At 39.5% G+C, this 22,475-nt stretch overlaps 1 protein-coding gene across 3 annotated transcripts in view; it reads right to left on the bottom strand.

Moving 5' to 3' along the window:
* The window catches only part of UHRF1BP1L (UHRF1 binding protein 1 like), a 75,305-nt gene that overhangs the window by 36,863 nt on the left and 15,967 nt on the right, over positions 1 to 22,475 (bottom strand). For 2 of the 3 annotated variants that reach the window (XM_027855819.1, XM_027855821.1), the window contains exons 2-5: positions 9,325 to 9,487; positions 7,751 to 7,789; positions 2,504 to 2,595; positions 390 to 579 (exon numbers count right to left, since the gene is read on the bottom strand). In XM_027855819.1, the coding sequence (XP_027711620.1) occupies positions 390 to 579; positions 2,504 to 2,595; positions 7,751 to 7,789; positions 9,325 to 9,487 (484 nt within the window). Of the gene's footprint in view, positions 1 to 389; positions 580 to 2,503; positions 2,596 to 7,750; positions 7,790 to 9,324; positions 9,488 to 21,781; positions 21,851 to 22,475 lie in introns of those variants that run through there. The other variant, XM_027855820.1, reaches the window with a different exon arrangement.

Below are 22,475 nucleotides of genomic sequence, written 5' to 3'. Positions count from 1 at the left end.
TCACATAACTCGGATATCAGTTTAAATTTTAAGTAAACCAATTCACTTGGAGAAAGTAGGTACAAACTGCAACTAAGCATGATGACCAATACAAATTTAACCAACACATTGAGTTGCTGAATTTTTTAATGTTAAAGAGAACAGAAAAAGAGGTTCACTAATCCATTAATCTTTAACATTAAAATAACAATTAAAGGAAAGTATTTAATTCACAATTACCATTAAGGAATTGCAAGTGTGATGGAAACAGACTCAACCTAAAAGAAAGATCAGCAAAGGAAATGGCATATGAGTGTGTCACAAACACTAGGAGAAGAGCTTTCTCTAATTTCTCCCTGCTACTCACTTGTGGTCAAAAAGGTCCATTTAAAGAAAATCATTGGTCTTACCTCTCCACGCTGCACATCCTGAATACGAGTGCACCGTAAGTCTCCGTGTTGCCAGTTTGTATTTACACTATAGATTCTTAGCTGGGAAAGCTCAAATGAAGCATTGAATGCTTTTGCACCAATTCGGATGATAATAGAATTTACAGAAACGGTAATCCCCTCCACTACTTTTTCAGCAAAACCATATTCACTGAAAAAAAAAAACCCCCCAAAAAATCAAAATGTAATCTCTTAATGCTAAAGAATGGGTTTGTTAAAAGGAAAAAAGTCACCTTGAATACCTTCGCCTAAGTACATAAATTAAAATGATCTGATATTTTATCCAAAAACCTAAAATTGTACATTATAATTTAAAAACATTAATATTAAATATTATCTTTGGATGAAATAAAATATACATAGTTTCAGCTAACTATAATAGACATCACTATCTGGCAAGACAATTATTCAAAGCATGAATATTGGTAAAGAGAAGCAGCTGCTAAGTGTAATGTGGGATTAACTATTTACAGGGAATGTGAATAATCCTAAAAAGTGCCTAACTGCCCTTCATAGTCTTTAATGAATTAGTTTACTATTAATAAAATAGAACATCGACTCTTAAGCGAATTCTTTAGACTACTAACCTCTTTTCACGAAGTAGTTATACTTGACTAATACAAAACAAATTCAGATTATCTCTCTACTATGAGTCAGGATATAAAACATGCTAATAAGTAGGCATGAAGCCTTAGCAGCAATGCTTATTAATGCTACAAAAAGTCTGCTGAATCTCACCATACATTGGCTAAAATAGGAAGGATGTTATAAAAAGCACTTGGCAATGAAGACAAATGGCTCAACTGCCATCATGTCACTATATCAACCACTCTAACTACCCCGTCTGTCTGATCAAATAGTCAGTAAGTTTTTTCACACTTACACCTCTCCTAATTCAAGTTCCACAGAGTTTACCCATGGTGTCCACTTTCTCTCCCTCAATTCCAACTCCAGTAGAATCTGAAGATCGATCCCTCTATCCTGCATTAGCCAAAGTCAATTCATAATTCAGACTTGTGGGTAAGGAGCACCCACTACTAGCCAGCTAGGGACTCAAAAAGAAGTTTATGAAAAAGTACATAATTCTCAATAAGTTCAGTGACTGGGCAGTAAATCATATTTGTAGCTGCATGCTACCTCATTTCCCTCTATATCAGGGTTACTCAATTAATGGCCTACAATCAATAGACTTCAGAAGAAGTCCACCACCATTCTCAAAGCCCCAATGTGGAAAGTCCCTGGAGGGACTGGAGAAATCCAAAATACCTCCCCCAATTCCTGATAACGCAAACATACTTCAACCACAAGATAAGTATATTTATCCTCAAGACCGTCCTTGTTTATTGTTCTGTACGGCACATAGCACGCTATGGACACAATGAGAATACAAACGAGAAATAAACAATACCACAGTCCAGAAAGGTAAAAAAATAAATTAGTCTAAAGAATTTGAATAAGTAATGAATTTTTAAGTCACTTTAAAAAACTCTGATACAAACATCCAAAAAGACTGAGGAATAATTAGGCACTTTTCAGAAAGATTATTCACATTCGCTGTAAATTGTTAATCCATTACACCTAGCAGCTGATTCTCTTTACCAATGTTCAACTTGCAAAAATTGTAGCATAAAATAAAGCAATTCAGAGAGCTGACAATCTTTCATTTAAAAAGTGACATGGCAATCATCTCCTTGTGGGTTATCAGTTTTACTCTTGAAAGTCACTTGACAATTTCACTAATGTATCACAAAGCTATGCCAAGTCAACTCCTGGTTATTCCCGAGCTGATAAACCAGTTTTTTATCCTGTGGTCCAGTATTCTTAGCACCCTGGCCAGAGGACAGAAAGGCAACTAAAAGCTGCACATCAACTCAGACAATTCTAGGGGTCAGCAATTCAACAGCAAAATGTTTAAAGGGAAAGTTGGCAGAAATTTTCTAGTGAAATGAGGGTTGGCGATGACAAGGCTCTAATGTGTTAACCGCACTGTGCTCCACCGCTGCCCATAATGAAGGGCTGGCTATCCCTAACCATGCAAATCATGGAAACTGGCACTGACTTGCCTAATAACTGACCTCTGTCCTGAAGCAGTTGCAATAGGTGACGGGCCGTTAGGGAGCCGGGGTTCTTCACATGTGCTCATTTCCATTACGACTTTATCCAGGGACTAATGAAAACACCAAACATATAACAATTGGTAATATGCATCTCCTACTGCAATATCAGCATTATTATTATTATTAAGATTTTACTTTTACATGTTCAACTCCCAAAAGAACCACAGTTTAGATAGAGGACCATCCCTAACGTACACTCTAGTAAGGGGCTTCAGCACAAACACAAATCAGTAGATACAAAATATTACAGGGAAAGTACACAGGAGACAGAAAAACAAAGGGCCCTAAGTGGTCCAAAATGAGCAAGTTTGGACATAATATCAGAAAATGTTTAAAGCGTATTTACTTTTTTGTTGCCCCAGGTGACGGGAAAGATGAAATGAGAGGAGGCAGTCTGAAAGGGGGCCCTGGAAAGCTCCTATTCCGGTAACATCTCTGCCCAGTGCCATCAGGCTATAAAGTTGTTATAAAGGTCTAATATTTCCTACTTAAAAACAAAGGAACCTGCTGAGAAGACTGGGGGTGGGGGGAGGGAGGAAGAGCAGAGACAATAGCTGTCTCTGAGAAAGAATATGAATGGCTGTCATGTACATTCAGCTTGGCCCTGGGGAGAATAACTAAGAACAATGGATCGAACTTGCAAAGAGACAAATTTACAGGAAACAAAGAACAACTTCCTATAACAATTAGAGGCATGGAAAAGAAGCAGGGGCTGCCTTAGAACACCGGGAGTTCTCCTGGACTTGAAGTCATAAGGCAAAGGTTAAACACTTCTTAGAGATACTTTATGGGGAATTCTTCAGGTTGAATGGGATCAGGACTTCTTACATTGGGCTCCATGAACTTCTTTTTTTTTAATTTATTAAATATTCTGTTATTTATGTTTCCACATAACTGATTTCTCTTGTAATTTCAAGCATTTTAGTTTTTGCATATAAAAAACAAACCTGAGAAGGAATCCAGAGGATTGAACACCTGCCAAAGGTGTCCAGGACACAAAAAGCTTAACAACCTATGGTCCCTTCCAGGCCTGTGATTCTAGGATTTCAACTCAATTTAACAAATATTTATGAAGCAACTATGTGCAAGGTATTTTGCTAAGCGCCAGGGATATGAAAAAAAAATGGAAGAGCTCCCAGGTCTCAAGCAGCTTACATTCTACTAGGTGGAAGTGTAAGGAAAGGAAGAAGTACTTATAAAGGGCCTACTATGTGCCAGGCACCCTGCTAAATGCTTTACAATTATTATCTCATCTGATCCTCACGACAGCTCTGGGAGGAAGATGCTCTTATTATGCCCATCTTACAGACGAGTAAATCGGGGCAGAAAGAGTTTAAGTAAGAGTTTAAGTGACTTTCCCAAGGTCACACAGATAGTAAGCATCTGAAGTTCGATTTGAACTCAGGTCTGTCTGAGTCCAGGTCAGGTGCTCTAATGACTGTGCTATCCAGCTGGAAACAACATATAATCTGAGGAGAGAGAGAGAAAAAAAAAAAAACCATTGCTAACTGGGAGTATCAAAGATGGCTTCACAGAAGAGGTGGACTTGTCTGGCACCTTAAGGCAAGGACTATGAGGCAGAAATAAAGAGGGACTCTGTTCTGGGCACAGGAAACAGAGTTTGTGCAAATGCCCTGAACCAGGAGATGCAATGCGGAATTCAGGAAACAACAAGGAATCTAGTTTGACTAGACCGAAGAGGCCATAAAAGGGAGGAATAGGAAACATGCTGTAAAGTTAGGAGGGAGCCACATTGTAGAGGGACTTGAGACCAGGCTCTGAAGGGGGATCTTCTGGCAAGAGGGAGGCACTGAGAGCTTGACTAGATCCAGACACTCCTCTTTAATCCCCAAAGCTTTTAAGCCACAGTCTGACAAAACCAAATCTAATATTTAAACAGAACCCGCCCTTAAAAAGAACTTCATCAACAACTTTTATTTAGAGCCTACTATGTGCCCTGCAGGCACTGTGCTTGAAGATGGGGCTACAAGCAATGAAACAATCCCAACTCTGAAAGAACTTACAACACTGGAATGGAGGAGACAAACACACAGCACAAATATCAAGTGAATAAACGCAAAAATATGCCAAGTGAGTTAGGAAGGGAGAGAGATCTAGAATGGCTTCAGGCAGAGGATGGTGCCCATGGGGTTAGGCACAAGGAGGGAATGCATTCTAGGCATGAGGCATGGCCAGGGCAAAGGCACGGCAAAGGCAAATAGGGAAAGCCAGTACTTCGCAGAGTATGAGGGGGAGAGGCTGGAAAGATCAGCTGGGGACAAGGTGTATAGAGCTAAACAGAAAAGCTGATATGTCCTAGGAGCAACTAGGAAGCCAGTGCAGTCGACTGAATTGGGGAGTTCAGAGAGTCAGACCTGTTCTTAAGAAACATTCCTTTGGCCCCAGCAGGCAGGATGGACCGGGCAGAAAGAGACCTGAGACAAGGGGGCGATCGAGAGGTTGTACAATAACCTAGGCGAGAGGTGATGAGGGTCTGATCTAAGGGGGTGGCTGTGTGAGTGGAGAGCATGGGTCAGACGGGAGAGACTTTGTTAAGGTAGAAATGGCAAGATTTGACAACTGATGGACTGACTGCATATGTGGGATGAGGAAGTGAGTTTTCAGACATAACACCTCAATATGAAAATCACTTAAATATACTACCTCTACTCTTTGAGATATCAAGCAAAAATCTTTCTTTCGGGGAAGGCTCTACCTGAGAAGAATCTTTCAGTTTTATGTCACTACAGTAAAAAGTAAACACGTTAGGGATTTCATCATTTGTTTCATTATTTAGTTTAACCAAATATGCAGTAGGTGCCTCTGCAAAAGACACTGGGGCAAGCCCTGAGGATACACAGAGAGATTCAACAAAGACTCTGCTCTTGATGAGCTCACATCCAAGGAGAGAGGTGAGAAGTGACTACAGACACAAATAACCAATAGAAAGGGAGATGAAATCTGTACAAAGGAGTGGACAAGGCAATGTGCTACAAATGAGAAATCCGAAGACGAGGAAATCAAGTTTACCTGTGAGGGAACAGAAGCCCACTCTCAGGAAAAGCCTTACAAGTAAGTGGCACCGCCTGATTTAAGCCTGGAAGGTAGGGAGGGACCTCAACAGGGGGAGATGAACACTTAGTCTATTCTAACTGACAAGGGCAGGAAGAGAACAGGGATGGAGAAGAGTTCCATATTTCAGCTTAAGTGAAATGGAGTCCTATGAGACAAGATTAGAAAGGTAATGTGGACCCGTATCATGGAGGCCTTGAATGCTGGGTTTGGGAGTTTTGTTTTAATCAACAGACAAAAGTCACTTTTCAAAGTACTTTTTTAATAAAGGATTGGCACAATCAGAGATATATATTAGGAAGACCACTAGGGCAACAATATGAAGAATGAATTAAAGGCAGGACAGACCAGAATCAGGAAGACCACTTTGGAAACTACTGAAATAGTCCAAGGCCTTAACTAGGGTAGTCAATGTGAACATTATATTACTAAAATTATTAAAAAAGTACTAAAGTACTTTTACTAAAGTACTAAAAAGTACTAAAATTAAAGAAGTATGGGTCAAGAACAGGTCAAGGAAAGAAGCTCAGGATCAGACAGTAAGATTTAAATATTTTTGTTGTTGTCATAGCTAAAGCAGGGTTTGGTTTGGTTTTTTTTGTTTTTTTTTAGTTTATTATTTATTTTAAGCATTCTTTTTTATTTTAATTTTGAGTTCCAAATTCTCTCCCTCCTTCCAACCCTTCCTCACTCACTGAGAAGGCAGGCAATGTGATATCAATTATACATGTGAAGTATGCAAAACATATTTCCATATTAGCCATGTTGGGAAAAAAAGGCAAGAAAAAATGAAGAAAGTGAAAAAAAATACTTCAATGTGCTCTCAAGGTTAATCAGTTCTCTTTCTGGAAGTGGACAGCATTTTTCATCATGGGTCCTTTGGAGCTGTCTGGGATCACTGTCATTACAATCAGAGTAGCTAAATACTTCGCAGTCTATCACTGTTACAATATTGCTATTATTGTGTACAATGACCTCCTGGTTCTGCTCACTTCATGATGTATCAGTTCATGTAATTCTTCCCAGGTTTTTCTGAAACCATGCCCCTCATCATTTCTTATGGCACAATAGTATTCCATTATACTCATATACCACATTCAGCCATTCCCCAGTTGATGGGAATCCCCTCAGTTTCCAATTCTTGACCACCACAAAAAGAGCTGTTGCAAATATTTTTGTACAAAAAGATCCTTTTCCTTTTTCTTTGATCTCTTTGGGATATAGACCTAGTAGTGGCATTGCTGGGTCAAAGGGTATACAGTTTTATAACCCTTTGGATGTAGCTCCAAATTGCTCTCCAGAATAGTTGGACCAGTTCATAAGTACACCAATAGCTCATTAGCCATTTTTCCATGTCCCCTCCAACACGTGTCATTTTCTTTTTCTCTCAAGTTAGCCAATCTGACAAGGTTTTAATTTGCATTTCTCTAATCAATAGTGCTTAGAGCATTTTTTTCCACATGACTATAGATAGCTTTGACTTCTTTTTCTGAAAACCGCCCAAGAATACCCTTTGACCATTTATCAATTAGTCAAAGGCTCTTATTTTTATAAAATTGATTCAATTCCACATATTGGAGAAATGAGGCCATTATCAGAGACACTTGCTGTAAAAAATTTTCCCTAGTTTCCTGCCTTCCTTCTAATTTTGGCAGCACTAGTTTTTTAGATTTAAATAATGTTACAAAAGATTAGAATCTGGAATTCTAGAGGTGAAAGGGACTTCAGAAGCAGTTTTGTACAATCCCTTCATTTTACACATGGAGAAATTAAGCCCAAGAAAGGTTAAAGGACTTTCCTATGTTTACCCAGTTGGTTCACAGCAGTCAGGAAATTTTTTTTTCCCGTACTTGTTTAATTTACATTTCCATATTGCTTTAGAGTTCATGGGGTACTTGACATAATCATTCTTATTTGATCTTCCAAACATCCCTGTGAAGGAAGTGAAAATACAGATGACAAAATATAGGCCTCATGTTAAGTGATTTAGCCATGGTCACAAAGCTGGCTAGAGACAAGCTGGGAAAACAGGTTTTGTGTGTTGTTGTTGATCTGAAATAGCAGCCTAATTTTAATACACTACCTAAATCTGCTTGTATAAGTTTTCATTTCTGAGATGCCTTCAGAACTTACCAAGCATATTGGGTGTGTTTTCAATTTTGTCCAAGGAATCTGAAAAAGAAAAAAGTATGTATCACTTCAAAGTGAATCCTAAAACCTTTTAAGAAGAATACCACATTCAGGTAAATGCATTTTTATACCTGCAGGAAAAAAAAAATTATAACAGATAGATTTTTTTCCTTTCTCTTAGACATGAAAATAACAAAAATTGAGGAATTAGTTCATATTTTAAAATTAAAGATATTATTTTAAATTTGTGTAGGGAAAATAATACTGCCACCCCCTCTTTTTGGGCATCATAAGCACTCATTTTTGGTCTTCTATCACTAAAACCCATTTCTGATTTATAGCAAGAAATAGGATCAGTCACACAGCTTATTTGGCAGGTCTCATCTCTGGATTCAGACTTTGGAAAACCAAACCCACATGATTATAGGTTATATATGTAAAAGGTGACTGATACAAACAAAGCTTGAGGATCCCCTCTACTAAAAGAAATGGAAAAGCCTTCCCACAAAAAAACTACTTATTTTTCAATAAAAGTATAGAAGGCTTCTTTTAAAGTTTTTACTTCAAAGCCCAGAATTTCACCTCATTAGTCTAGAAGGCCAGCATTTCAGCCGTCTAGACTGCACCTCGATTTGGTCCTCTGGGTTGCAGAGATGGCACTAAGCAATACACATGACTGAGCTACTTTCTCCCTTGATCTCAATAGAAAGAAGCAAAGATTCCCAAAATGGTCACCAATAGTTCTCTAAGCAAGAGAGATCTATAAACTAAAGAGGAGATGAAGGGCAAAAACAAATGACAAAAAAAAAAAAGGAAAAAGATACTTCAAAAACCCAGTAAGTAGCGAGGTATTGGAGAAAAATCTCCAAAATGAAAATAAACAAGTTTCATCGGTGAGAATTATATGGACTCACAGAACAAAGGTGAAAAGTATCCTACAAGATCATTTAACTCCACCTCCTCACTTTAGTAGAAAGGAAAGGAAAGGTCAGGGAAGTGACTTGTCCAAGTATTCACAAAAGGCCCCTCTTCCAAGGTCTCAGTGGAGCACAGAGGCAACTGTAAGCATTATCAAACCAGAACAGCTCACACAAGCCGAACCACAAACTGCATGTCTGCTGCTCTTAGTTGAACTTAAGTAAGCTGGAGAGGTGATAGCCAACCGGAGGGGATTTTTTTTTTCACGCAACAACACACAAAAAAGCCTAAGGTGTGGAGAAGTTGTGATGTGGAACTCTGAAAAACATACGCCCAAAGGACTGAAAAATGCCTTGCGTGCACTGAAGAAATTCCGATTCCCACATATTCGTGTAAAAAAAAAAAACCCTTCTCATTAGAAACTTTAAATTGTCATCTTTTAATATTAAATGCTCATACATAAGACAAACTGAAACATCAATTTTCACCACGGACTTAGTCATTCAGACCAAAGGATAACTGTTTTCCAACTACCTTCCATATAAAAAACATTTTTCCTTACAGGAAACCTACATTAGAAGTCTATTTAAAAGACAGGAAAAATGAAAGCCCCTCCCCCACCCCCCCCAAAGTCCTAAGAACCATAAGAAAACGCTCACCCTAATGGATGCTTTATTACAAAAGACTTTGCTGATGGCAAGCCAGGTCGGCAGATCCAACATATTCTGGAGAACTTCTTCATCCAACTCCAAGTTTGTCAGCTGGCCTTCTCCCCTCAGAGTGCTCAGATTTATCTTATCAGGAGACAAATTTTTTGTAAACCTGAAAAAGAATAAGTTCGACATCAAGGAGCTGCATGTGAAAATGGGCTCAGATTGACTACGCCTTCATCATCTGGTACAAAGGGTTTGTCAGTAGGGGTGGGCTGGGGGGTAGACAGAGAGAGTCTGAAGAGAGAGAAAATAAATGACTGTTAAGACTATTAATTGAAAAAGAAGATTTTTTTCTTTGTTTGAGACTGGGTCTCTTCATCTTGGTCAGGCTGAAAGCCACTAAGAAGCCTTATTCCACCAGTGATCAGAAGAACTTTGACCTGCTTGTTTAAGACACGGGGTGGTGCACTCCTCCTCAGAAAGGCTCATGAGGCTGGTGATAGAATGAGTGCAGGCACTTGATTAGCTTTAGGCCATTACAGCTCAGAACTCCCAAAACCGAGGGATTCAGCCTCAATCAACTTGGTATCTGAGATTACAGGCATCACCACCATACCCAGCAAAAACAAACAAACAAACAAACAAACAAAAAAAAAAAAACCATGAGCAGTCACAGCTGCAGACGTACAGAACATTAATTACTCTCACTCTCCATCTCAATCACCACCACTCTTTCTCTCTCCTCCCAAAGCTCTGCAGAAACATGTTACAAGCATCCACTCGCTACATACACCCAGATTCACAGCCTTACTACTCCCTATGACCTAATCTTTCTATCCTTGACATTTACCAGGTCACTGTTGCAGTACTGGCTGTGTGCTTTCTCTGCTACCAATCTAGGAAAGAACGGAAGAAAGAGAAAGATATGAGGAGAGGGAGGAGAGGAAGGGAGGAAGGGAGGGAATGAGGAAGGAAGGAGGGGCAGAGAGGCAGAACTTTGTGTGGCAGCTGCTCCCTGTACCCCAGTGGCATTCCCCTGTGGGGCACAGCCTCATGCTCCTCTAGAATTTCCCAAAGACCTCCTGCTTCAGACACACCAACCCAAACCATCTGAGGTAAACCATACCTGCCCAAGTCTGAAAAGACAGGAGAAATGAGAGGGCAGGAATCTCTAACTTCCTGACAAAATGTGTCATTGCTTTTCATTTTAAACTCAGCTGCTGAATCTCTCCTAACATACTTTCAGTGAGCTCTACAAGTATTTAGCCCTCCAGGAGTAGTCAGAAAAATCAAAGCAAGGAGAACCCATCAAATTAGCCAGAGGCTACAGGGACTCCATAGGACAAGACCTCCATGAATACCTTGAGTTTATTTCCTGGGTAATCCAATACCTGGGGAGAGGCAATACAGCATCATGGAGCTCAGACTGGCGTTCAATTCCTTCCTCTGACACAGGCTAGCACACCTCTGTGTGGCTCTGATTGTCAATTAACCTCTCAGTGCTCTAAGTAACTGTCTAAGACAAAGGTTCTTAGCCCTGGATCTGTGACCTTGCCTGCTTGCCTGAACATTAGGCTATCTGTACTTGAATAGAATTGGTTTCCTCAGTAATCTTATCTTATGCATTTAAAACTTGATACTGAGAAGAGGTCCACAGGCTTTATCTGACTGGCAAAGGTGTTCCTGACTCCAAAATGCCCTTGCTCTAAGATGGTTATTTATCAAGGAGAAGGGAATAACATTTATATAGCATCTACCATGTGCTGAAATCTTATCTCATTAGATCCTCACAACAACTCTGGAGAACAGGTTCCATTATTATTTTTCAGTTGTGCCCAAGGTCACATAGTTAGTAAGTGTCTAAGGTCACATTTGAACTCAGATCTTCTTGACTCCAGATCCAGTGCTCCACCTACGGTGCCACCAGCTGCCTCTGAGAAGATTACCTGCACTGATGGACAGAGTTTTTTTCATCCAAGAGTTCCCTTATAACAACAAAATCACAGGTCCAACCCCTCCCTACCTCTCAACTCAACATTATCTTACATATGTAGTATTCTATCTTTTTTTTCCCAAAGTACCTCTCATTCACATTATCTCAAAAACTCAGTAACCTCATCCAACCTACATGATATATGTATGATATATATGTGTGTGTGTGTGTGTGTGTGTGTATATATATATATATATATATATATACACACACACATATATTTCCCTTTTGGATTATACATTCTAGCTTTTCCTGACACATTCCGTTCTATTTAGACCTTGCATTTCCTTTTTGCCAATCAGATTAAATCACTGAGTGTTCCTAGGGCTGAATCTTCTGTGCTCCATTTTCATCCTTTATCTTTGCCACTCCCCATTCATTAGACATCAGACATCTACTTCTTGCATTGAGACACAGCTTAGACTGTGCCTATGCCAGGAGGTTTTATCCTTGAGTTCACAAAGGAGACAATCAATGTATGTTTGCTCACATCAAGTACACGCCTGTTTACCTAAGAATAGTAAGCTTCTATTCCTTGAATAGTTTGGAAATGGAGAGTTCTGTTAATTGTGTAAATGTTTAAGGTTAAGTTACTCCACATGTAATGCATGGATTATGAGCTACAAAGAATTGTCACATAAGAGAACATTCAACACCAATACAAAATCAAATTACATTCAGTATTTCTTTGATCATTTAGAGAGTGTTTGAAGATTTTGCAGCATCTCAGTTATATTAGAAATCTGAATTACAATGCTAACCTAGTGTAGGCGGGAAAAGATTAAAATGAATCTGTACAGACCAATGACACACTTTGGAAGTAACTTTTAAAAATAAAATAAACCCTTTGTCCTTTTCTCATAAAAGTACAATGGAGAATACGCAAAAAAATCATAATTCCAGTAGAATAATTTCTAGCTAAAGAGAAATTTAGTGTGTTGCTTTGTAGACAATAGACAGGGTATCCCAAAAGCTCTTACTACAGTTTTACCTATTAAAGCTTTTAAATTAAATTTTTAAGCTTTTAAATTAAACTGAAGCTTAAAACTGCACAAAGACTTCTAAGGCACTGTACTAATAATCTATATTATGAGATTAGACTGTAAGCCTTACGAGGCCTAAACATAGTTTTTCAGCTCTCCCTTCACCCCAGGCGTCAGATAGTTTCTAGACTCTGTGGACACAATAATAATGACTTATATGTGTTGATGTGAGTCCACCAATAAAATTTAGCCTGGACTAATCTTTGGTATGAAAATATGAATGCACATAATTTTAAATTTATTTTTCTTCTTTAGCAAAGATAAGGTCTAGAGAGGAAAATGGCAAATGCTAACACCCAAACCCATTTTTTTCCTAAACATTTTGGGATTATTTTAATTTCAGTGCTCTATTCCAACCCAACAAACATTCATAGGACCTACCGTGTGCAAAGCACTGTACTAGGTGTTAGAAATAAAAGGTAGAATGAAAATCTGTCCCTGTCCTCAAGGAACTTACATTCTCTTTGGGGGATACAAAATGTGGATACAAAAGCATTACTAGTCTCTAGGGCAATCAGGAAGGGCTTCTGGAAGGAAGAGGCACATGGGCTGACCTTTGAAAAAAGCGAGGATTGGACGAGGCTGAGATGATGACAGAGTATATTACATGAACTGGGGTAGGGAAGGAGGGTTTCACCTGTAAAAAGGCACAGAGACAGGAGACAGAGTCTCAGTTTGGGGGAACAGCAAGCAGGAATGTACCGTGTGCAAAGAGGAATAACGTGAAATAAGCCTCAAAAGAATGACAGACTGAAACCAGCCTGTGGAGAGTGTCAAATCCTCCCCTGAAGTATTTTGTGCTAAAGGTGAGTAAAGACATTGAGGTTCCTAAACAAAGGGAGAACACGGTCAGAATTGTGCTTCAGGATAATTTCGGCAGCCATGTGGTAAAACGGAAAATGGTGAGATGAAGTCAGAAGTCCAATTAGGAGACTACAGCAGTCTAGACAAGAGATAATCAGGGTCTGACCGACGGCAATGGCCATATGAATGGAAAGAATGAAACAGATCCAACCGATATCATGGAGGTAGGATTCTGAAGACTTGGCAACAGATGTGATGTGCGGATGAGGCAAAGGGAAGAGTCAAGAACGACTCTTGAGGATCCAAAAGACTGTGGCATCCTTATTAGAAACAGGGAAAGAGAAAGCTGGATTTGAGAGTTGAGATTTTGTACATGCTGAGTTTGAACCTCCTATGGAATATTCAGTTGGCAGCTGGTAAAAATACTGAGAAAACAGATTACTAGGAAATACGCAGATCCAGGAGGTGTCTGGACACAGAGACGATAACTGAACTCCTAGAGCTAGTGAGTAAGATCATTAAAAGAAGTTGGAGGGAGAAAATGGAGAAGGGCCCAGGACAGAGTCTTGGTGGACACCTACAGTTAGAGGGCTGGTTATTAAGAAGACCAAACAAAGGTGCCTGTGTGAAAAGCAAGAGAGAAACCAAGAAGAGACTCAACAGAGTTAAAACTTTGGGAGAAAAAAAAGGATCAAGAGGAAGACAGTCAACAGTGTCAAATACCACCAAGAGGGATCAGGATTGAGAAAAGTAATTCAAAGATTGCCCATACCCTTGGAAAAAGTGGAGTCAGCTGAGGGTTAAGGTCAGAAAACTGGAGGGAGTTGGGGAATGAGTGGGAAGAGAGTATGTGCAGGCAAGGAGGGCAAATGACTTCCTCCATGAGTCTAGATGTGAAAGGCATGAGATATAGGGTAACATTTTGAGGAAATGGCAGGGTTTTATTTAAGGAATGGGGAGGTCTAACTAAGCATCTTTGTAAGCAGCTTTGAAAGAGACAGCACTTTTATAAGGAACAATTCAAGATAAAGAGGCAGGAATGAGCACTGGAATTAGCTTTCAGAGGAGATTCATGGAATGGGATCAATCACACAAGTAGATGGACTGGTCTTGTATTAGAGACTGGGTCTAAGGGAGAGAATAATGGAGTATTTTGGTGAGGTCTGGGAAAAGAAAGAGAAGGAAGAGCTTGCAACAAGTAAGCTTCTACATTTTTAGTCTTTACTTCAGGACTCAATATACATAAACAGAAGGAGAAACTAAGTATAAATCTAGAATATCATTTACTTTCACCTCTGATTCTTTACTGTAACCCACATTTCAACTAGAGCTCCACAAAAATAAAAACTTCAAAAGTTTATCTATCTGGGCTTTATAAATGGCAAGGTTGAAGGCTGAATCTCATCAGGTCTTTTACTGTTGTTACCTTTATGAAATACTCTAAATACAAAATAGATAGTGATAACCTCCATAATCACACCTTCCAGAAAACTGCCTCCACATACAAAGGATCAAGTCTTTATGCCAACAACTATTTAGTTTAATATTAAAACTAGTACTTGAATTATATAAATATATTTATATTGTTTGTCCAAATATCATTCTCTCCTTGTTGGGCTTCCTAAAAGAGTAAGTTCCTACCACATCATTTCTCTTAGGTTGAGAGAACACGAATGTTCATTGACTGGACTTGGGTAAAATAAAGAGCGCTAAGTAAGCCCTGGTTAGCTGGGCTTTTCTACTTGCAGCTTCAGTCTCTGTGGTCTCAGTTTCTTGAAGAAACCAGATTAACAAGAGTAATTAACTGGACATTATCATACACTGGATTTGATCCCAGAGAGACAAAAAGCTCTCAGGGAAGGAATTAACTGATTTTGGCCCAAGTATCATTTAATGTAGAGGATGATGTATGGTCCAAAAGATAAATCAGAAAACTAGTATTCTTCATTTGAGGGAAGAAAAAAAAAGTATGAAGTCTACTGTAAAAATCAGATGGGGTATACTAGGGAAACAAGAGCTAAATGCAGATAAAAAGGAAAAGCAAGTTAATGCAAAGTTACAGCATACAATTACATTCATGAACAACATCAAAGCGTAGATTTCAAACCTACAAAAAACAAAACAACAACAAAAACACCGCTTTGTAAAACACCAAAATGGTAATATTTGGCACTCAAGGAACTTAAAAAGTATTTACAAAAGGCATTAGCCATTGATACAAACAGTGCCTTGTACTAAATTGCAAGAATGCATCAAATAAATATACTTTATAATCATTCATTGAAACACACAAATATCTGTTGTATATCTCTTCTGTATCTGGTTTAAATATGATTGATTTAATTGGTCTTGCCTTCAAAGAGCTTAAGTATAACATATTAAAAACTTAAACAATAATGAGAAATAAATAACAAGACAAAACTAGGAGGCATCTTAAGTCAAAATGTGATCCTGAATTAGCAGGATTCCATTTTATTCCTTTCTATATAAAATTTTTTTTAAAGTGCATTAGTGTTTGTTTTAGTGTTCTAAGTAACTCAAAAATTAACTTAAGTTCTATTTGTGATGGTACACACTATTCAATTTAATGCCATGATTTGTTTTAATTTTGGATGGATTTTACAGCTATCTCAGAATAGCAAAGCATGCCATTTGTTTGAATCTGACAGTGCTAGATAAAACACACAGAATCACAATGTTTTCAGACTATTTGTAAATATTAACTTATCGGGTGCTACTTTAAATTTGAGCAACCAGTCCGGGAACCAGCTCTGGCAAGGAATGAGCCACCTCGATATCAATAGTCTTGTGATAAAATCAGAAGACAAAGGGAAAGCTGCTGTAAGGAAGGCTCCTGGGTTCTTCTTGGAGAGGTGAAAAAAGGGGAGGCCAGAGAGAGGCAGACGTGGTAGAGGTGGCTTGACTAGGCACTTAGTGGCAAAAAGAAACACTATTTCATGGAGACCTGGTCATCTCATAGTATAGTACTCATGACAAGCATCTATCTTCATTAAGAAGATAATTACAACAGAGGAAGAGTCAAAAAAATTCTATAAACTTGAAAAAACAAAACCTTAATATTCAGTGACTTTGATACAAAGGTGTGCCTAGGAGAGGACTGTAAAAAAAAAATCAGAAAGCATGCTTTGGAATACAAAGATGAGAGAGTAAATGCCTATAGATAATCAGAAGTCTCATATCCATTTGTCATAAACACTTTCATTAAGAAGAGGGACAAAGAAGGCACTAAACATGGAAAACACCAAGTAACTCACAAAAAATAAAGATGGTTCTATCGACAGGAACCAACCATCGTTTGTAGTCATTTCCTAACCAGCTGTCTGTATACTGATTATCAAGAATCTTACAAAAGAGAACAAAATTAATACTAAATTAGAATACTAAAAATAAGACCCAAATTGCCACTGAGTTAACTCATTTAAATCTATGGCCTAGTTAAACTACTGCTGACTCCAAAAAATGGGAAACCAATGAACAGACATCATCAAAACAGATTATCTCTATATTTTCTTAGGAGTTTTAACTGACAAAAGAGAAGACTAAAAGGCCTAAAAATTACCCCAGTCACTCACTATACACTCCAAAATATCCAGACAAAGAGAAGTATTGCAATCAGGCAATAATGGTTTAGAATATTTATTCACACATTCAACAAGCATTTATCAAGCACCTACAATGTTCCAGACATAATACTGGGTGCAGAAGATGCCAAGACAAAATCAAAAAGTCCTGCCCTCAAGGAGCTTACATTTTTCAGGGGATTAAAAAAGAAGAGAGATAACAAAGACAGTACAAAGTAAGAGGAGGGAGAGAGAGAGAAGCACTAACAGAGTTGTGGAAGGATGGGAAAAAGTCCCCTGTAAAAGGTAGTACCTGAGTCGGGCTTTCAAAGGCACTAGTGATTCCAAGATGAGGCAATGAATGAGGAGGAAAAGCATTCATGGAACATGAAACAGAACAGCAAGATTTTGCTCTTGTGAAGAATCTTATAGATCAAAAGGGTAGAAGATTATGAGCAATTATCACCCTATAAAACAGTAACAAGTATTGAAGGGAAAAAACAAATTTGTAAAATACTTAGCAAGAAATGCAACTAAACTATATCATCTCAAGAGCATTTAAGACAGAAACTGGAAAAACAACAAATAAAAAAATGGAAAAAATCTGTGAAGGTTTTTCTAGTAAGCACTTTTATCTATAAACAACAACTGAGTAACACATAGGGAACAATAGAGTCCCCAACGTGTTACATAAGGAAGTTGAGAAATTACTAAAGGAGACAAAGATGGGGAAAGTGCTGGATTAGATCAAGCACAGAGAGAGGAAGTCCATGCTGGGACAGAGATAGAGGGCAGGCTCAAGGGAGACTTTGAAAAATCAATTCTCAAGATACAAGACAGAGAAAAGGATACCAACTGCTTGGAAATAATCATTTATCTCTTTATTGCAGAAAAAAACTGAGAATATCAATACCTATTTGACCCATATGCCTACTTTCCTATTCATAATCTTAATTAGAATAAGCTACTGTGAGTATCCTTGAGAAAGGTATGAACAGGGAACAGGCAGACTTGTGAATGATTCTCTCTACAGTAGAACTCATCTTTACAGTCATACAATTCACTAAAAAATGCAGAGAATGTGTTTGGGTTTTTTTTTTAAATTATTATTGTAAAAATCATTTGAGGGGCAGCTAGGTGGTGCAGTGGATAGAGCACCCGCCCTGGATTCAGGAGAACCTGAGTTCAAAACTGGCCTCAGACACATAACACTTACTAGCTGTGTGACCGTGGGCAAGTCACTCAACCCCGTTGCCTAGCCCAAAAAAAAAAAAAAAAAAAAGATTTGATTCGGTAGTAAAAAAAAAATACTGCCCTACAGGCTCTCTTCCAGGAAGTTACCGCTATGCATACTTTAAATTTTGTCAATCTGTTTTTCCCTCTACTTCCTCTTACTATATTAAGGGAGTGATACTGTTGATAACCTTCCCCTATTTTCCTCAGCAAGATTCCTTAAAAGATGCAACAGAGATAACTTCAAATATGTATATCAAGACAGACTCTTAAAAGACCCATGATCAAAAGAAGAGTGAACTAGACTGCTTTAAGGAGAATGAGAAAATGTCCTTAATTACCCCAAGCAATAAAAAAAAAAAAGTCAGTCCAGCAATACTGTTCCAGTGATACTCGATGGCTGCATGTCATGGAACATCAGAGTTTCCAAAGCATTGAAGGAGCAGGTCACTCAAAGGCTATGGAGAGGAACACAGGCAAGAAAGGACTGCAATGTCTACAGAGGAAAAGTAGTGTAACAAATGTCATGAGAGAGCTGCATTAATGAAATAGGTGGGTCAGTCATGCATTGGGACCAAGGGTGTCTACACAATGGTGACCCATCTACAGGAAGATCCAGAGCAAACAAGGAAGGATATTCGTCTTCACCACCGATAGGTGTCACACAGGATGAAGAGGTGTGGATAGGAACAGATACATAGTCTGGAACACGTATCCACATGTCAGTGAGATCACAGACTCATCCAAGTATCAAAGTTCGTGAAGCATATGTCTGTGAATAGCTGGGAGGCACAACATAAAGGCAAGGACCAAGGACCATGGAGAACACTGTCGCTTGAAATCCTTTAGGTGAAGGGGAGAGGAGGGCTGGGAGAAAAAAAAAAGCTAACTTTCTTCAGGGATCTGTTAAATTTTACTTAGAGAATTCTATAGGAAAAAGAATACTAGATTTGTAGTGAGAAGAAATGGGGTGAAATCCCAACTTGGCTATTAACAAACAGCAAACACCTCAGGAAGTGTTGAAGCCAAGCGCACCACGTCTAAGTAATTGTTTAAGAAGCACTGAAGTGGGGGCAGCTAGGTGGCGCAGTGAATAGAGCTCTGGTCTTGGAGTCAGGAGGACTCAGACGCTCAACACTTACTAGCTGTGTGACCATGGGCAAGTCACTTAACCCCAATCGCCTCACTTAAAAAGAAGAAGCATTAAAGTGGTCAAGAGTGGAAAAAGTTTAAGACGCCCTGGTTTCGATAGAGCTGGAGCCACAGGGTTCAGAAGTAAAATACTACTCACCCACTTTTAAGATGGGAAGAATATACAAACCAAAGATATAATAATTTTCATCTTACAGTAGCTCACCATGGGCTGAAGGAATGAATAAAGAACTACAACTGGTATTGTTTTTTGGTGGTGATGATTAGGCATTTATTCAACTCTTCATGACCCCATTTGAGGTTTTCTTGGCAAAGACAGTGAAGTAGATTACCATTTCCTTCTTCAGTGAATCCGTTTTGTCAGGCAGTCAGAGGTTAAGTGACTTGCCCAAGGTCACACAGCTACAAAGTGTCTGAGGCTGGATCTGAATTTAAGTCTTCCTGACTCCTGCTCTGAAGCTTTATCCACTGACCCACCAGCTGGCCCTCACTTTGGGGATGAGCAGACTCAAATGCAGAAAGGGAAGGTGACTTACACAAAGTCACACAGGAAACATGAAGCCAAGTCAAAGCTCAAACCAGTTAAAGAACTGTACCTGTTGAGATTGATGGAAGGGAAGATCCAGAGACACCTCACCGCTTCGTCCAGTACATAAAGGGCAGTCATGCAGAGGAGCAATGAGACATGTTCTGTTGATCCCCAAAGGGAAGCATCAGGAGCACCCAGAGAAAAGGTGCAAAGACGACAACTGAGGCCTGATGTCACGAAAGACTTCTTCACTATCAGAGCAGCCCCAAAGTGGAATGAGAGGCAGCGGAGTCTTTCCTCTTTGAGGTGCTGGTGTGCTAAAGTGGGACCTCTCTGCAGGCAGCAGGTAGAGTCGGTGGTCCCTGAGGCCCTTTCCAATTCTCAGACTCTGTGATCCTGTGACCCCAGCTCTCCTGACTCCAAACCCAAGACTCCTTCCCCACCACCATGGGTCCTCAATGAAAAGAAGCACAAGCATGCACACACTCACACGCACGCGCGCACACACACAAACACACACACACACACACACACACACACACAAAATTAATGAGGTGAGCCCCAATCTGTTGCTTGGTTTCTGCATGTGTTATAGTGGAAAGAGCTGGGCTGGGAGTCAGGAGACCTCAGCTCTCATCCCAGCTCTGATACTAATTATCTGGGTGACCTCGGGGAAGTCACAGATCCTTCACAGACTTCATTCTCCTTATTTATAAAAAATAAGTCTGTGCTTTCCAGTTCTAAATTTCATCTCTATTTCACAGATAACTTAATATCACAGAGGTAAGCATGAAAGAGTGAGGGGCAAGAGAACCCAATATACATAATTATGGGATAGGCTCTAGAGGGTTAACGTCTTATATTCAACAATCTAAAGAAAGCTAAAGGAGAATTACCTTGCAGCGACCAGTTAGAGTTAGAACACCTCTGAGAGTAAACACCTGGGGTCAATCCCGAGGACACACAGGGAGGTCCAGGTCAAACAACAAGGCCTACTGTTAGAGGGCAAGGACTGGCACGTCCCCAATACCTGGCACAAAATAAGCACTTGATAAATGCTTGCTGAGCGCCTGAGGCAAGAGCAGCCACACTCCTATCCTGAAAAGCACCTGGTCTCCTCTGGGTTACCCATCATAAAAGCCATGATATGGCCCCAATGAATGAGGAGAGTCCTCATCTCTGTTCAATTCAATAAACCATTGCTAAGACCCTACTAAGTACAGAGCACTAAGCTAGAGTCAGAATCTTCCTGAGCCAGGTAGGTCATCAAAGGTCACATCCCTAAGGCCACAGGAAAATCAATATATATTCCAGTCCAGAAAAGTGGGCTTTGTACCTCAGTCACTCAAGCCAAACTCTATAACACCCACCCACCCCCCAGCTCAGTGATGACCATTTCTGGCTGAGCAACAAATCATTAGGTTATCCCTATCCAGCCTCTCCTGGGGGGGAATGTCATCAATGGATCTAGCACCACATAGGGCAACAACATCCTAGCATTATCACTGAAACCACTGGCCTAACTTTCAGCTTCTTCTTAACAACCAGTCCCATTTTTTTCCTATCATGGAATAGTGTAGGCTCACTATTTTTTATGATAGTCATTTCAGTCACTTTCATGTAGTTGTGGTTTACTCTGAGCACATGAGTACTAAAGCCCTAAGTTTTTGGTGATGAATGAAACAATAGAACAAAATTTACGAGCTATCAAGGGACCTTTGACACTTTACAAATAAAGGTTGACTAGGAAGCTTTCACTTAACCACTCTGGTAACCCATGGTGATTAAGCCTTCATAGACCTGAAAGCTGCCTTGATGTAATGCAAATAGCTGGCCAAGGTGATTTACTCTGTGATTTACAAAGCCAGGAAGAGCTGGTCAAAACCTTTAAGAGGTCAGCGAAAGGTTTCTGTGCATAAGAAAACCCCAAAAAAGCATTCTAACCATGAACACTGAGAACCTGAGTCTACATATTAAGGAAAATGAATGATATGAATCTAAGTTACATATCAAATGCTATCTAAAAGAAAGGAATTGCCCTTAAAAAGTGTCTCTGTTGGTAATAATGATCATCAGCATTTCTCGTCTTTAAATTTTTAAAAAAATCATTTGGAAAGGGGAATATTACCTGACGGCTGAGAATTCAGACAAAATGCCCCTACTCCTGATGAAAGCAAGTAGTCAGTTGCCAGGGTTTCTTAGATTCCTCTGGTTCTCATGATTGGGAAATGCAGAGCAAACAGATCTCCACCACAGCCAGCAGGGGTCGCTGTAGGGAACGGGACACGGGGGACACACAAAGGAGCAAGTTTAAAGAGAAAGGAGAAGAGGAATGATACAAGGATGAAAAAAAAAATTTAGTTGTGTGTACTAAACACAATTACAATCATATTCACTGATTTTTATAAAGTAGGACAGAAAACTGCTGGGAAATTTAAGATGCATAAGTTCCTATGCCGACTTCCGAGTGGTCGCCAACAATGTACAAACCTCGCCTGCCAGTAAAGACGACTGCAAAAGTCCAAAGGAGAGCAAATGGGATGCTACTCGAGGGGGCTTTCAAACTCGAATCTTGGAGCAGATTCCAACTCTAAGTGACCCAAAGCCCGATTTTACTGAAAAAGTGAAGAGGAAAGAGAAAGTGATCTTTGACAAACAATCCAGAAGCCACTGCAGAAACAGAGAATGTCAGAATTAGCAAGAGCTCACTTTGGAGGCTGTTTCAGGGGTTCATCATCTGAACTAGAATCCCCCCACCAACCAATCTCCCAGCAGACACTGGAGTTCTCCCAAGGCCGCCCATTCTCCTGCTGGAGTGCTTA

The sequence above is a fragment of the Vombatus ursinus genome, unplaced genomic scaffold (assembly GCF_900497805.2).
Source record: "Vombatus ursinus unplaced genomic scaffold, bare-nosed wombat genome assembly UNPS02011334.1, whole genome shotgun sequence".
Taxonomy (NCBI): Eukaryota; Metazoa; Chordata; class Mammalia; order Diprotodontia; family Vombatidae; genus Vombatus; species Vombatus ursinus.
Note: the sequence above shows the minus strand (reverse complement) of the source record. Positions and strands in the feature narration are given on the sequence as shown.